This window comes from Chaetodon auriga, chromosome 8, assembly GCF_051107435.1.
Source record: "Chaetodon auriga isolate fChaAug3 chromosome 8, fChaAug3.hap1, whole genome shotgun sequence".
Lineage (NCBI taxonomy): Eukaryota > Metazoa > Chordata > Actinopteri > Chaetodontiformes > Chaetodontidae > Chaetodon > Chaetodon auriga.
This window is the reverse complement of record NC_135081.1, coordinates 28,068,472-28,082,573: the sequence shown is the minus strand read 5'-3', so window position 1 is coordinate 28,082,573 and position 14,102 is coordinate 28,068,472. Positions and strand designations below refer to the sequence as shown.

Genomic DNA, 14,102 nt, shown 5'->3' with positions numbered 1-14,102 from the left:
CTCCTCTCCTCTCCCTCAGCCTGGCGGTAGCTGCCATCCCTGAGGGTTTGCCCATCGTGGTGACGGTGACGCTGGCGCTCGGTGTGATGCGCATGGTGCAGAAAAGAGCCATCGTCAAGAAGCTTCCCATCGTGGAGACTCTGGGTTTGTTCCTTACCAAAAACCGTCTTATGTCCCATCTACAGCAGTTTAAACTGAACTTCACAGCGCTGACTCGACCTGCAGCGCTTTCTTCTGCTCACATACGACTTTCTGATGTCACTGTCACCACAAGACCAAGTTTCTGGTTCAGAAAGACAAACGCAGGTGTTCAATATATTATTGTCTAAGAGAAATAACCTGCAAGAATTCCCCCGAGTCTTACAATGTAAGACCGTTAGCGAACAAACAAAAAGTTTCTGAGGTGTATTTGACATTATCTGTTGAAGTAAAACTGGATACAAGTAAACAGAAATTCAGCTAAGTGATTCTCATCATGTCTGTGGTGAAAAACGTCGTTTCTTCAGCTCCTTTACGAACATTCAGACCAGCGTGAGAGAGAGGCAACAAGCTATACAAGCAAATATACTTCAGTCAGTATCAGCTGATGCTTCTCGTGTGCATGTGTGTCCATGTCTCTGTGTGTGTGTGTGTGTGTGTGTGTGTGTGTGTGCGTGCGTGCGTGCGTGCGTGCGTGCGTGCGTGCGTGCGTGCGTGCGTGCGTGCGTGCGTGCGTGCGTGTGTTTTACTTCCTGTTAACAGTACGATTCCTGCTGTTGTTTCTCCGTCAGGCTGCTGTAACGTGATCTGCTCAGACAAGACGGGAACTCTGACCAAGAACGAGATGACCGTCACTCAGCTGTTCACGTCAGATGGACTCCACGCTGAGGTCTGAACCCGCCTGTCACTCAGCATCATCATCGTCATCATCATCGTCATCATCATCATCACTCAGCAGAGGAAACAGTGGAGTTCAGATTCAGACACCAGTTCTAAGCTTAATTTGACCATTTATCGGATATAGAGGAGACAGACGCAGAGGTGTTGTAGTTTCAGTGCTGCAGATCTAATTTTCATATTTTCAGCAGTAACAGAAGAAACGAAGATAATCTGTCAGGTTTTTGTAGATTTACCAGGCAAACGATCTTTCTAAAGCATGCTGAGGTTGAAGGAAACTCTGATTGTCGCAGTAACATTGACTCTGCTGCTGCTGCTGTGAGGTGGGGTCTGTACCTGAGGACGCTTCAGTCAGTTTCCTGCAGCCCACAGAGAACAGACCGACCTACTTCCCTCTTCTGGAAATCCCAGCTGCCATACTGGGAAAATGGGTCAGGTGACTGAGGACCAGGAGACCTCGTCTGGTTTTAGCTCAGTGGCTCCTTAATGACACAGTAATGTGACCTGTGATATCAGGTCACACTGTCAGTGTTTTACTGCAGTACAGGAGCACAAACGGCAAGCAGAGTGTAGTAAACTGTGTACTGCGTGTGCATCATGACAGTGAGCACGGGTCACGTTACATACCTGAGCGTAAACCAGCGGCAGCAGCGACGAAGAAGATTTTTAGCAGCGGCGTTGATTTGAAGACACTTTACAAACTCACTGAGCTCATTTTGTTTTGTGGTGGATCTTATTTTTTTGTTCTGTTCACCCCTGATTTGGTCTTGCAGGTGACAGGCGTCGGCTACAACGGAGCAGGAGAGGTTTTACTGGACGGGGAGGTCATCCACGGCTTCTCCTGCCCTTCAATCAGCAAGGTCGTGGAGGTGAGTCGACCATCAGCTGCTGCTGCAGCTCCATCACTCTGGTTAAAGTATCTGAAATCAGGACATTTAAAGTGATTCACAGGGTCAGATTCCCACCTCAGGAAGTCTACATGACTAACGACACAGAATGGGCCACCAGGTGTGCAGCTTGCCTGCTGTAGTAGGAGATGGGATGTTAATTGAGTGTGTGTGATGTGCAACAGGTTGGCTGTGTGTGCAACGACTCAGTCATCAGGAACCACACTCTGCTGGGACGGCCGACGGAGGGCGCGCTCATCGCTCTGGCCATGAAGGTAAAAACACACGCAAATGATGTGAAAGTCCTGTGGTGAAGAGTGAGGGATCAGAGGTGAGCTAACAGACCTCTGAGACCAGGTGAACCTGGGTGAGAAGATGCTTCTGGACCTGGACTGATGTCAAGTGTCCAGCTCAGACTTTCACCGCAGTCAATTTCTGCTCTGTGAAATGATCTGTGGAGCACCGACGTTCAGCACGTGGACTCTGGGCTTCAGCATCTGGTCCTGTTCTGTGATGTGAGGTAAGCTGGTGGTTCACCTTTGAGCCACTGGAAGTGTAGAGCCGAGCATGTATCCAGAAGGAGTGTGTACCTGGCTGCGTTCCTGAGTTTAAATACAGGTTGAATGAATGTGGACATCAGGACGGTGACTGAGCTCTTCTTCTCTAAACACAAACCAGCCTCTGACAGATGAGGAAGCGTTGTTGGCCGCAGCCGACGGCTCCCTCTCTCAGTGTCCACCATGTTGCATCATCTCACGCTGAAGATGAATCTCAGCCTGAGGGATGAAGAAGGCTCCTCAAACAGACGCCGTCTTCTTCTTCTATTCATGTCTCGCAGCCTGCGGCAGAGCGCCGTCCTCCGCCCGGCCTTCACGGAACCAGGGGAGATGAGTCATACAGCTCGTGTGTGGCTGTGAATGAATGAGCTCAGCACCGATCCTTCATTTCTCATTTTACCTTGTAGATTTTGATGGCTGTGAATGGATCAGTGCGCTCAGGGAGTGAGGGTCTCCGTGTGTCTCATGTTCACATTTAAATGGGCCAAACTGGTTGATGTGGTGCGTCTCCCACAGCGGACCAGTCAGCATCACCGAGAAACTGAGTCACCCACAAGTTAGAAGCACAGAACAGAGACGTGTTTTCATGAGCTGTGCTGTGTGCTCATCGCCTGTTAGCAAACATTAGCATGCTAATATGCATAATACACATCATACCTGCTAAACTTCAGCATGTTAGCATGTTGAGGTTAGCTGCTAGCCTGGCTGTAGCCTCTCAGTCTGGTTTCTCTCTTCCTTCACTCTTTAAATGCTGCCTTGTGTCTCTTGTATGTCTCATCTAAAGCACGTTGAGTTTCCTCGTTGCTGCACAGACAAACAGAAGAACAAACCCTGGTGTCCTGGGTCTCGAGCTGTGAAGCGAGCAGCAGCTCCTGCTCTGCGTGATCCAGCTGTGCTTCTCATCCAGCTGTGCTCGTGTCTTGCAGATGGGGCTGGAGAGCCTCCAGCAGGAGTACGTCCGTCTGGAGGAGCACCCGTTCACCTCGGAGCAGAAGTGGATGGCTGTTCGCTGTGTCCACCGCACCCTGCAGGTCGGCATGCTCTCCACCTGTAATCACATGGACAGGTGCTTTCTGTATGACGAGCTGCGCGAGCTCTGCTGAGAGCTCTGTTAGACTCATAATGAGTCCTTTGAATCCACGTTTTACTCTCTCAGCCAGCTGTGATCTGATTGGACGATCTTTGAAAGTGAATGTGAGGACGCCTCAGAACCTGAACTGTCCTCAGAAAGTTTGTTGACAGTTTGACAGTTTGTCCCTGCACAGATGAATCAGCGAGGACGCTGTAAAGTCTCACAGTCATTAAAAACCACAGAGTGTTTTAGATCAGTCATGTGAAGTCAGAGATGTGCTGATCGCTCTCCGGTAATGGCTCATTACTAACAGCCCCAAAATGACCATAGAGGAGGACACTTCAACCAATCAGCTGACTAATGGACTGAGAGGACGCAGCTCAGAAATGATCGAACCAGCTCGTCCAGCAGAAACTACATGATGAAGATTTTACAGTCAGACGTAATAAAATCTGCTTTTTGAACAACTGAAGATGTAGAAAATATCTCTGAACTTGAACTTTGTACCTGAAGGAAGTTCAGCCGTTAAACTCACCAATCACAGACAGGAACAGGTTTAGTTTTGTGATGATGAACAACAAAAAGCACAAGTTAAGACACGTTTCTTAAAGCTGTGTAAAAGCTCTACGTACAGTCAGGCTGCTCAGTCATTTTATGGATGGGTGTGCACTTAAACCTACTAACAGAAGTATTAGCTGTCATTAGTTTTATGGCTGTTTGCCTTCATGTCGGGTACTTTGAACCGGTTATTGATATTGGTGCTCGTATATTATTATTGATTTGGTTGTTTTTTATTGAGATCAGCTGCTTTGTTTTTATTTTATTTTGTCTGTTTTGGACATCTCTGAGTGTGGACACGGCTGTGACAGGACACAGTGGACAGCAGTGATCTGTAGTCAGATGCATGAAAGGACAAGTGTCCGACATTTACCTGGTTGTGTCCTCTGCCCCCCCGCCCAGGACAAGCCTGGAGTTTACTTCATGAAGGGAGCCTACGAGCAGGTGATCCGCCTCTGCAGCTCCTACAACAGCAGAGGAAGCACACTGTCCCTGAACCACCAGCAGAGGGAGCTCTACCAGCAGCAGATCAGCTACATGGGCAGCGCTGGTCTGAGAGGTGAAGCTTTGAAGATCCACTCAATGCTCATTCTCACCAAACGATGGCGCTGACAGCATGTCCGTCTCTTCCTCAGTCCTGGCGTTTGCGTCCGGCTCCGAGATGGGCAGCCTGACCTTCCTGGGTCTGGTGGGCATCATCGACCCGCCCAGGTCAGGGGTCAAAGAAGCCGTGGCGACGCTCATCAACTCCGGCGTCGCCATCAAGATGATCACTGGAGACTCTCAGGAGACGGCCATGTCCATAGGTTAACACACTTCACTCATCACACAGTCAGTAGATGAAGAGTTTGAGAGTTCGGCTGGTCTGAACTGGTCTGTCCCGGTCCAGTTCGTCTGGACGGAGCTGGAGGAAGGAGAGACCCGTCTCCTCATAAACACCCTCCACTTCCTGTGATGACGCGTTTCCACAAGAACTTTCCCAGTTTGATTTGCGTACATTGAATAAAGACCAGTATTCCATAGACGTGAAGGTGCCTCTCAGGATTCGTCCTGTGACCTCACCCTTCTTTTTGTTCCACTGTCGCTTCTTTGAGCAGAAAAAGCTGAACCGTCCTGTAGAAACACCGAACACGCTGTTTGACCAGCGGTCCAGATGTTCACACGTATCACCACACGTTTCCTGTCTGCGTCTGCATCAAGACGTAAATACCAAGACACACGTGAAGGGAAGCAGCCGAACGTCCCAGTTCAGACCAGTTACCACGTTTAGTCACACGTGAAGTTTAGCTGCAGCTCACATTAGCACACATTCACAAAGACACACACAGGAAGTCCTGAAAATGGCCATTAATCTAGTCCTGTTAACCATTTGTCTCTCTGTCTGTCTGTCCATCTGTCCATCTGTCCATCTGTCCGTCTGTCCATCTGTCCATCTGTCCATCTGTCCGTCTGTCCCTGCAGCCAGTCGTTTGGGTCTGTACTCTAAAGGCCGTCAGTGTTTGTCTGGAGACGAGGTGGATCAACTCGACCTGCAGCAGCTGTCTCACATCGTCCCCAGAGTGAGACGCACACACACACACACACACACACACACACACACACACACCTACAAGCTGCTTGTTTGACTTTGGTTCTTTCTGTTCGAGGAACTGACCACAGATCAGATTGTAACTCTCCCAGAAGGAGCTCTGAAGTGCTTCCACCTGGAGAAGAGGCAGAAAACGAACTGAGCTCGGTGCTAAAAACAACCTGCTGTTTGCTCACATTCGTCAGGGCTTTCACCGATTGGTCGTTTCTGTTCTGTAGTCAGACATCAGATCTGACATCACCTTCGCAGCTCTGATTCGATTCATCTCGCAGTCAAACTTGAAGCTGCACCTGCTCGTTGTGGACGCTGTGTCTTCTGTCTCCGCAGGTGTCCGTGTTCTATCGAGCCAGTCCAAGACACAAGCTGAAGATCGTCAAGGTGAGCCGGCCGAACGGAGCGACTGTGGGCGGTTTGATCGTTCATGGTGTTTCACAAACACCGTGATTGTCTTCACACGTTAAACCAGCTGCTGAGCGTTTGTCCTTTAAGGGTCAGTTCACTGCAGACGATCAGGAGCTCGTCCTGCCGCTCTGAGACAAACCTGCTCAGTGCGTCGTTTTAAAGAACGTCCTGTATGAAGTAGCCAATGAGCCGCTCAGATCTCATTTCGTCTCACTGCTCGACATGAACGACCTCACAAACGCTGAAGCTCTGAACGCTCCTCGTGTGTTAAAGTCAAAGTCTCTCTGCAGTCCCTCCAGAACATCGGCGCCGTGGTGGCCATGACGGGCGACGGGGTGAACGACGCCGTGGCTCTGAAGGCCGCCGACATCGGCGTGGCGATGGGCCAGACGGGCACGGACGTCTGCAAAGAGGCGGCCGACATGATCCTGGTGGACGACGACTTCCAGACCATCATGTGAGTGGATGGCGTGGGCGCGTCTGACCCCGCAGTCAAGACCGGCGTTAAGGCACCTTTAAAGCGTAGAAATGTTAAGTCAAGTCTGTTCTCTGCTTCCAGGTCGGCCATCGAGGAAGGAAAAGGAATTTACAACAACATTAAGAACTTTGTGCGTTTCCAGCTCAGCACGTGAGTAAAGAGCTCAGACTTGATTTAGCACCAGAGTCACATGTTATGACTTATCAACCGTCTCCTGTGTGTCTACAGTCTGCTAATAAAACTTTGAGACGTTTAATGTCCTCGGACGGTCAGCAGCTTTAACCCCCGACGCTTCCTCCCTCTGCTGGTCTGCAGGAGTATTGCAGCTCTGACGCTCATCTCATTGGCAACGCTGATGAACTTCCCCAACCCGCTGAACGCCATGCAGATCCTGTGGATCAACATCATCATGGACGGGCCTCCCGCTCAGAGGTACAGAGGCATCATGGGAAATGTGGTTTAAAGGCTAAAGGAACTGCCCTGCAGCCTGAGCGGAGTTAACACGTTCTCCAGTTAAAAACACGACGGACGCTTTTATCATGTTTTCAGTGTTGATTTCAAGGCGACAGCTGAGATGAATCCTAAAAAAACATTTGAAACATTTAGGCCTTCATGACCAGGAAAAAACTTCTTTTAACGTTTCCTGCGCCTGCGTCCCTAATCTGTTCCAAATTTTTTATGACTAATTATTGGGCGAATGGAGACAGTTTTCACGTCGCTTTAATCAGAGTTTCATTAGGTTTAGTTCAGAAGCAGCTGTTGTTTTTTTAGAGGAATTTCTTTCAAATCAGATGTGGAGAAAATGTATCTGAGCTGAACTCGATAAATAAAGTGCAGAAAGCTCAAGTAAGCTTTTTTTTTCTGTTTGTTTTGAGGTTTGGAAACATCACTTCATGATCGCAGTGTTTCTGAACATTAAGTGACATTTAAACATTTAGTTTTCGAGGTTTAACAGCTTAATGTGTTACATTGTGGAATTCCTTTAACATAGAGAAACAGTGGAATGTTTCTGCTCTGAAACTGAACCGCCACGCGTTGACGGCGTCAGCAGCGTGCCGCTTGTGACTGACTGTGAGTGTCTTGTTGTTAGTTTGGGCGTCGAGCCCGTCGACCGAGACGTGATCAGAAAGCCTCCTCGAAACGTGAGAGACAGCATCATCACCCGCAGCCTCATCGTCAAAGTCCTGGTGTCGGCGCTCATCATCGTCTGCGGGACGCTGTTCGTCTTCTGGAGAGAGGTGGACCGCCGGACGTCCTGTCACGTCCTTCTCCTGGTTTTATCGTTGTGGAAGTGAAGTCTTTAACAGCAGAGCCTCCAGACTGAGCTGACAGCCTCCTTCAGGATTGTAACGCTGGCCGTCAGGGCGGCTTATCGTAGTTCTTTACTGTCAGAGTCAGTGTGACAGCTGATATTTTAAGTATTAATGCATAAACTACTGGTGCATGTTGTCTGCAGCCGTACAGGAAGTTCAGACCTGTTTTCTTTATAATCCAGACAGACGTCCTGCTGCAGACTCAGACTTTACTGTTTTGGTGCTGTGTGAAGAAATAAGGAGGTAATAAAATAGGAAAATAAGATTAGATGGCTGCAGAGGAGGGACAAAAAGGTACTTCAGAACACACAGTAATGTACAAATACACAGAAGCAGTAGATCCAGCTGAGGTGAGCTGAGTCAGCTGACGGAGGGACGGTCCGGCTCGTCAGTAACGTTTGTGTCTTCTGTTCCAGTTGCAGGACAACGTGATCACTCCTCGAGACACCACCATGACCTTCACCTGCTTCGTCTTCTTTGACATGTTCAACGCGCTGAGCTCTCGCTCTCAGGTAAACGTCCCAAACATCCCAGTTTCTGACCGCGAGGCTGAAGTCTGCCTTTAAGGTTTGTCATGTGACGACAGGCTCGGACTGATGGAGATCCACCTGTGAGGCTTTGATCTGTGTCTTGCTCCTCAGACCCGGATGGTCCATGAGATGGGTCTGTGCAGCAACAGGACCTTCTGTTACGCCGTCCTGGCCTCCATCATGGGCCAGCTCCTCGTCATCTACTTCCCTCCTCTGCAGAACGTCTTCCAGACGGAGAGCCTCAGCGTCTTCGGTAAGAGACGAATGTTCAAACCCCAAATCTGCGTTTAGAGAGGTGTAGCTTTGAGAATGACGTGAGGAGCGAGCCACAGGTGTGCACAGGTGTGGTAACCAGTATGACCTGTACTTTGTGTGTACTGACAGTATGACCTGTACTTTGTGTGTACTGACAGTATGACCTGTACTTTGTGTGACCTGTACTTTGTGTGTACTGACAGTATGAACCTGTACTTTGTGTGTACTGACAGTATGAACCTGTACTTTGTGTGTACTGACAGTATGAACCTGTACTTTGTGTGTACTGACAGTATGACCTGTACTTTGTGTGTACTGACAGTATGAACCTGTACTTTGTGTGTACTGACAGTATGAACCTGTACTTTGTGTGTACTGACAGTATGACCTGTACTTTGTGTGTACTGACAGTATGACCTGTACTTTGTGTGTACTGACAGTATGACCTGTACTTTGTGTGTACTGACAGTATGAACCTGTACTTTGTGTGTACTGACAGTATGACCTGTACTTTGTGTGTACTGACAGTATGACCTGTACTTTGTGTGTACTGACAGTATGACCTGTACTTTGTGTGTACTGACAGTATGAACCTGTACTTTGTGTGTACTGACAGTATGAACCTGTACTTTGTGTGTACTGACAGTATGACCTGTACTTTGTGTGTACTGACAGTATGAACCTGTACTTTGTGTGTACTGACAGTATGAACCTGTACTTTGTGTGTACTGACAGTATGACCTGTACTTTGTGTGTACTGACAGTATGAACCTGTACTTTGTGTGTACTGACAGTATGACCTGTACTTTGTGTGTACTGACAGTATGACCTGTACTTTGTGTGTACTGACAGTATGACCTGTACTTTGTGTGTACTGACAGTATGAACCTGTACTTTGTGTGTACTGACAGTATGACCTGTACTTTGTGTGTACTGACAGTATGACCTGTACTTTGTGTGTACTGACAGTATGACCTGTACTTTGTGTGTACTGACAGTATGACCTGTACTCTCTGATCTTCCTCCAGACCTGCTGTTCCTGGTGACCCTCACCTCCTCGGTGTGTGTGGTGTCTGAGGCCATCAAGATGGTGGAGAGGTGGAGGGGAGGTGAGAGGAGCCCACCTGTCGACTGCTTCCAGGTGGTATGACCCCCCCTCCCCTTCCCCCGCGCTGTCCCGGCTGAAGGACTCTGAGGTTTGGAGGAAGAGGAGGAGGAGGAGGATGAGTGTGATGGGTTTTTGGAATTCGCAGCCGATGGCACTGACTAATTAAGACTGCGAGGACTTTTCCTGTGAGCTCCTCAGGAGGGAGGAGAAACTCCGGTCTGGGACTGGAAGCTCCTGGCCTCAGGGGGGACGGAGGGAGGCGAGTTAGCGGACTGGACTTTGATTAAACTGGGAGGAAAAGATGGCTGCTGGGAGATCTGACCCTGTAGTCTGCGTTTGGTCCAGCAGAGGGCTTTGAAAGCGGTCCACAGGCCGACCACGCCGTCCTCCGTGGACCGGCTCCAGTCTGCTCCTCCTTATTTAGGACGTCCTCTAAGATAACCCTCTGAAGATTAGAGACGTGTAGTGTCTTCTTTTTTATTCTGTCGTGTAGAAGGTGTTGACCACTGTTCAGTTTGCGAGCGGACGCCTCGTTTGGGTCCCTCTGTCGACGGTTTGCGGTTCACGGTGGAGGTGTAACGGTGCAGAAATCACGGTTTTGATTTATTTCCGTTGATGTAGTGAAGGTAAACGGAGGCTTTACTGATCCTGAATCTGCTGTAAAGATGAGCACTGAGATGTCCTCGTGTCGTCCATTATTTAAAGAAGTCTGTATGTTGGTGTGGCCGCAGGTTCACGGAGCATTTACAACACATGAAGCTTAAATCTTATGTTTTCTCTATGGAAGCCTGCGGCTGCCAAAATTAACATGAAATCATTTCTCACATCACGTCATCAAAACGACTGTTAAAACATTCAGATTAGAATTGTTACCTGATGAAGGGCTGAGTTAAAGACACACTTAATAAAGTTCATGTTATTAGAAAAACGCTAAAATCAGGCTGTAATTCATATTCACGCTTAATTTCAGTTTGTTCAAATGAAAATAATATTTCACGTTAAATGTAAATTCTGCAGTAGATTGAAAAAAGATTCACTTTACATTTCTTTTCTTGTGAAGGTTTGATTTGTTTGTCGTCTTTTTTCAGTGATTGATTTTAATATTGGCAGCTGTGGGCTTCCGTACTGTTCGCTCTGTCTGCAGCGATCAAACACTCCTGTTGAACGACCATCGATACCAAAAACATTTATTTATTTACTTTGTTTTGTTGTTCCTTTAAAAATTACAAATGAAAGAAAACGTTTTCTGTTGAACAAAGGACGACGTCTGGACCTGGATCTGGGTCTCTGATCAGGATTTGATCAGAATAAGTAAACCGGATTCTTGATTGGACGGTTTTTGGATGCTCTGTTTGACCGACACGTCGTCGGTATCCTGGTCTGAATCTCTGGTCGCTAGCGTTAGCATGTTAAAGTTAAACAATGTTGGTGTTTTCTTTTTCTGCAGTTTAAATGTCTAAATGTAAATGTGTCAGAGGCTCTTCCTGCTCCGCCCTCCTGTTTACTGAACCCACGATGCTAAACTTAGCAGTCTGAGCTAGGCTAACCTGACTAGCATCATCCGCTAGCTCTCCTTTCTTTGTGTGAACCAAACTGCAGGTGTGAAAGTTACCTGAATGCTGGTGTTTGAGTCAGTTTCGTGCGTCATTACACCTCCACTGTGCCGGCGTGTTTCTGTGATCATACATCGTGTTTCATGCGTCTTCCTGCTCGCTGGTTCATTCATGTTCAAAGGAACTCCGGTTTCAGCCGCTCAGCTGACGCCTCGTCTCTGCCGCGCTCAAGCTCCTCCTCGTTCGCCGCCTCGCACATGAAAGCGCGTCTGCGGTGGTGAGCGCCGAGTTCAACGGCCTGATGCTAAACGTGGAACTGGGCCTCAAAAACCGCCGTCGTTGTGCAGCAGAGCCTCGCCGTCGCTCATCCTGTGCCTTAGAGAAGTCGTCATCCATCGTTTGAACGATCCCTTTACTGACGGACGCTTCCATCACCAGAACGTTAACCTCGTGTTTTTATGGTCCCGTTGATTTTCCTTCCCTCGTTCGATCAGGATCCACTTCCACTCCTCCACCTTTAATCACTGCAGAGAGTCGTGGTGCTTTCTGGGAAATGTAGTCGATCTTGTTTAAAATTAGATTTTTTCATTCAGGCTCATCTTCGCTTTGGGAGAGAGGAAAACCTTCGCTCTGCTGTCGTCTTTCCTGCCGTGACAGTTAGCTTCATGGCGCTCTCGGGTGTCTGAGGTCTTTGAGGCGACTCGTCTCATGGAAATCCAGCAGCGGAGCTCAGGTGTTCTCCTCCAGGTGTGATGTGTAACGCCTCAAAGCTTTAACAGTGAAACACGCTGAGATTTTATGACAGAAGACGGTTTTAAAGGACGTTTTCTGTTTTTTTTTTTGTTGTTGTTGTTTTGGAGCCTTTCTGCTGTCCTCTACAGTCAGCGCCGTTTAGAGCTCACCTGTGTGACAGCTCAGCGTCACACGCCGTAGAACGTCTCATTGGTCCAATAAGCTCCGCTGAAAGATAAAAACCGAGACAGCAGCGCGAGCAGGCGGACACGTGTGGAGCTCTGAAGCTGAACTGTGGGAGCTGCCGGGGCTTCAGGTACAGGTGAGACAGGAAGCAGTAAGTCACAGGTGGTGGACTGACAGTCAGATCATGAAGAGACATTTCTAACTCACCCGCAGCTCTGAGCCTAAAACGACCTTTAGTTCAGCTCCGACGTGTTTCAGGTCGTGTCTCTACGTTCGTCCGGCCGCTCCCGTCCGGGACTCATTTGACCTCCGATCAGATTTGACCGTTTGAGGAGCTCGAAGAGGAGCAGAGTCCCCTCACGGCCTCCACCTCGCCTGTTTTTGAGGCCTCGTCCGCCGCCTGCGGTCACGTGACTGACGGCGTCCAGCTGCAGTGAGGCCGTCTGCGCTCTCTGTACGTGTTACCCTGTGAAATACGTGGCGGTCGCTCCCTCGTCTCGGCCTCGGTCACACGCGCTTCTTCTGTAAATTGTGCTTTCTGTACCTGCTGAGTGTCGATGTGACTGGTCGAGGTTTTCTTCTCTGGACGGTTTTTCTCCGACGTTCAGCCTGAACATCAGACTGTTTAAAGAGATGAACCAGTTTGAGCCTGAAGGTCCAAGTGTGCTGATGAGATTTCATGATTTGACTCTTTATGAATCATCCAAATCAGCTTATGGAGGAAATATCAGCAGATGAATCAATAATGAAAGTGATCAATCAGTCAAATGAAATTCAGTCAAACTTTCACAACATAAAACCCAAATTCATTTAAATCTCCTTTTCAAAGGTGACGCTTACAAACTAGTCAGAAAATTATTCTGAAGAGTTTTTGGATCATTTTGAAAACAAACCAGGAAGAAATAATGAAAGTTTCCAGTGAGCTCATCCATAATGTGACCGACAGGAAGTCAAACAGCAACGTGAAGATTTGCTGCTTCTCTGTTTTTCACTGCATCGAAGTTCATTTGACTTTTTTAAGACGTCACTTTAAATGTGAAAAGACAATGAAAATTTGTGAAAGTTTCCTGAAAATGAACGTATGGTCCAACATTCGCTGCTTTTAGCTTCAGAAATGTGCTGATTTTCAGTGTGAACTGAATCTTTCTGTCTGCTGATGGAAGATAACTGAACGTGTCGCCTTCAGCCTTCAGCATTTATCACAATATTCTGACTTCAATCAGATAAAACAGCGAATTAAGTCAGAATCAAGCAGCTCGTTTCATCAGTGAACTCAAACATCGAGTCTGAATTCAGCAGAACGAACGCTGAAGTTTGTGTGTTCATAGTTTTAATTCACACCGGCAGGACGTTAATGTCCTAAAGAGAGTTTAACTTCTCAGTGGAGGTAAAGGGTCCAAACATACTTCAGGCGACACCTGACGTTTAGAGATGATGATTTTTACCTGGAAATGAAAAACATTCAGTTTCACGTCTAAAAACGAGACGAAAATACCTGAAGATGAATAAAAATACCTTCGTTCAATCTGTTAAAGACGAACTTTGAGAGACAGGAAGGAGTTTAAACCTGCAGGAGAATCAGACCAGACGCCAGTCACACCTCTGACCGACTCTACCCTCAGTTTTATTTATGGTCTGTCTGTGTGTGTGTGTGTGTGCGTGCGTGTGCGTGTGTGTGTGTGTGTGTGTGTGTGTGTGTGTGTGTGTGTGTGTGTGTGTGTGTGTGTGTGCGTGTGTGTGTGTGTGTGTGTGTGTGTGTGTGTGTGTGCGTGCGTGTGTGTGTGTGTGTGTGTGTGTGTGTGTGTGTGTGTGTGCGTGTGTGTGTGTGTGTGTGTGCGCGTGTGTGTGTGTGTGCATGTGTGTGTGCGTGTGTGTGTGCGTGTGTGAGAGAGTGAGTGTGTGTGTGTGTTTCAGTCTCAATGAGGATAAAATGTATATTAAAATTTTCTAAATCTTTTAAAGAAGCTCACTTTGTGTTTATTCGTGTTTTCAGTGGACACACACAAA

General features: G+C 47.9%; 1 protein-coding gene across 2 annotated transcripts in view; it reads left to right on the top strand.

Moving 5' to 3' along the window:
- atp2c1 (ATPase secretory pathway Ca2+ transporting 1) overlaps window positions 1–14,059 on the top strand; it is a 36,320-nt gene extending 22,261 nt beyond the window's left edge. For both annotated transcript variants that reach the window (XM_076736613.1, XM_076736614.1), the window contains exons 12-27: window positions 20–144; window positions 771–868; window positions 1,650–1,745; window positions 1,949–2,038; window positions 3,247–3,351; window positions 4,353–4,509; window positions 4,586–4,756; window positions 5,412–5,509; window positions 5,866–5,916; window positions 6,231–6,397; window positions 6,500–6,568; window positions 6,734–6,850; window positions 7,509–7,656; window positions 8,148–8,243; window positions 8,373–8,514; window positions 9,545–14,059. In XM_076736613.1, coding sequence (XP_076592728.1) covers window positions 20–144; window positions 771–868; window positions 1,650–1,745; window positions 1,949–2,038; window positions 3,247–3,351; window positions 4,353–4,509; window positions 4,586–4,756; window positions 5,412–5,509; window positions 5,866–5,916; window positions 6,231–6,397; window positions 6,500–6,568; window positions 6,734–6,850; window positions 7,509–7,656; window positions 8,148–8,243; window positions 8,373–8,514; window positions 9,545–9,666 — 1,852 coding nt within the window. In that variant the 3' untranslated portion in view covers window positions 9,667–14,059. The remainder of the gene's footprint in view (window positions 1–19; window positions 145–770; window positions 869–1,649; window positions 1,746–1,948; window positions 2,039–3,246; window positions 3,352–4,352; window positions 4,510–4,585; window positions 4,757–5,411; window positions 5,510–5,865; window positions 5,917–6,230; window positions 6,398–6,499; window positions 6,569–6,733; window positions 6,851–7,508; window positions 7,657–8,147; window positions 8,244–8,372; window positions 8,515–9,544) is intronic.
- The last annotated feature ends 43 nt before the right edge of the window (window positions 14,060–14,102 follow it).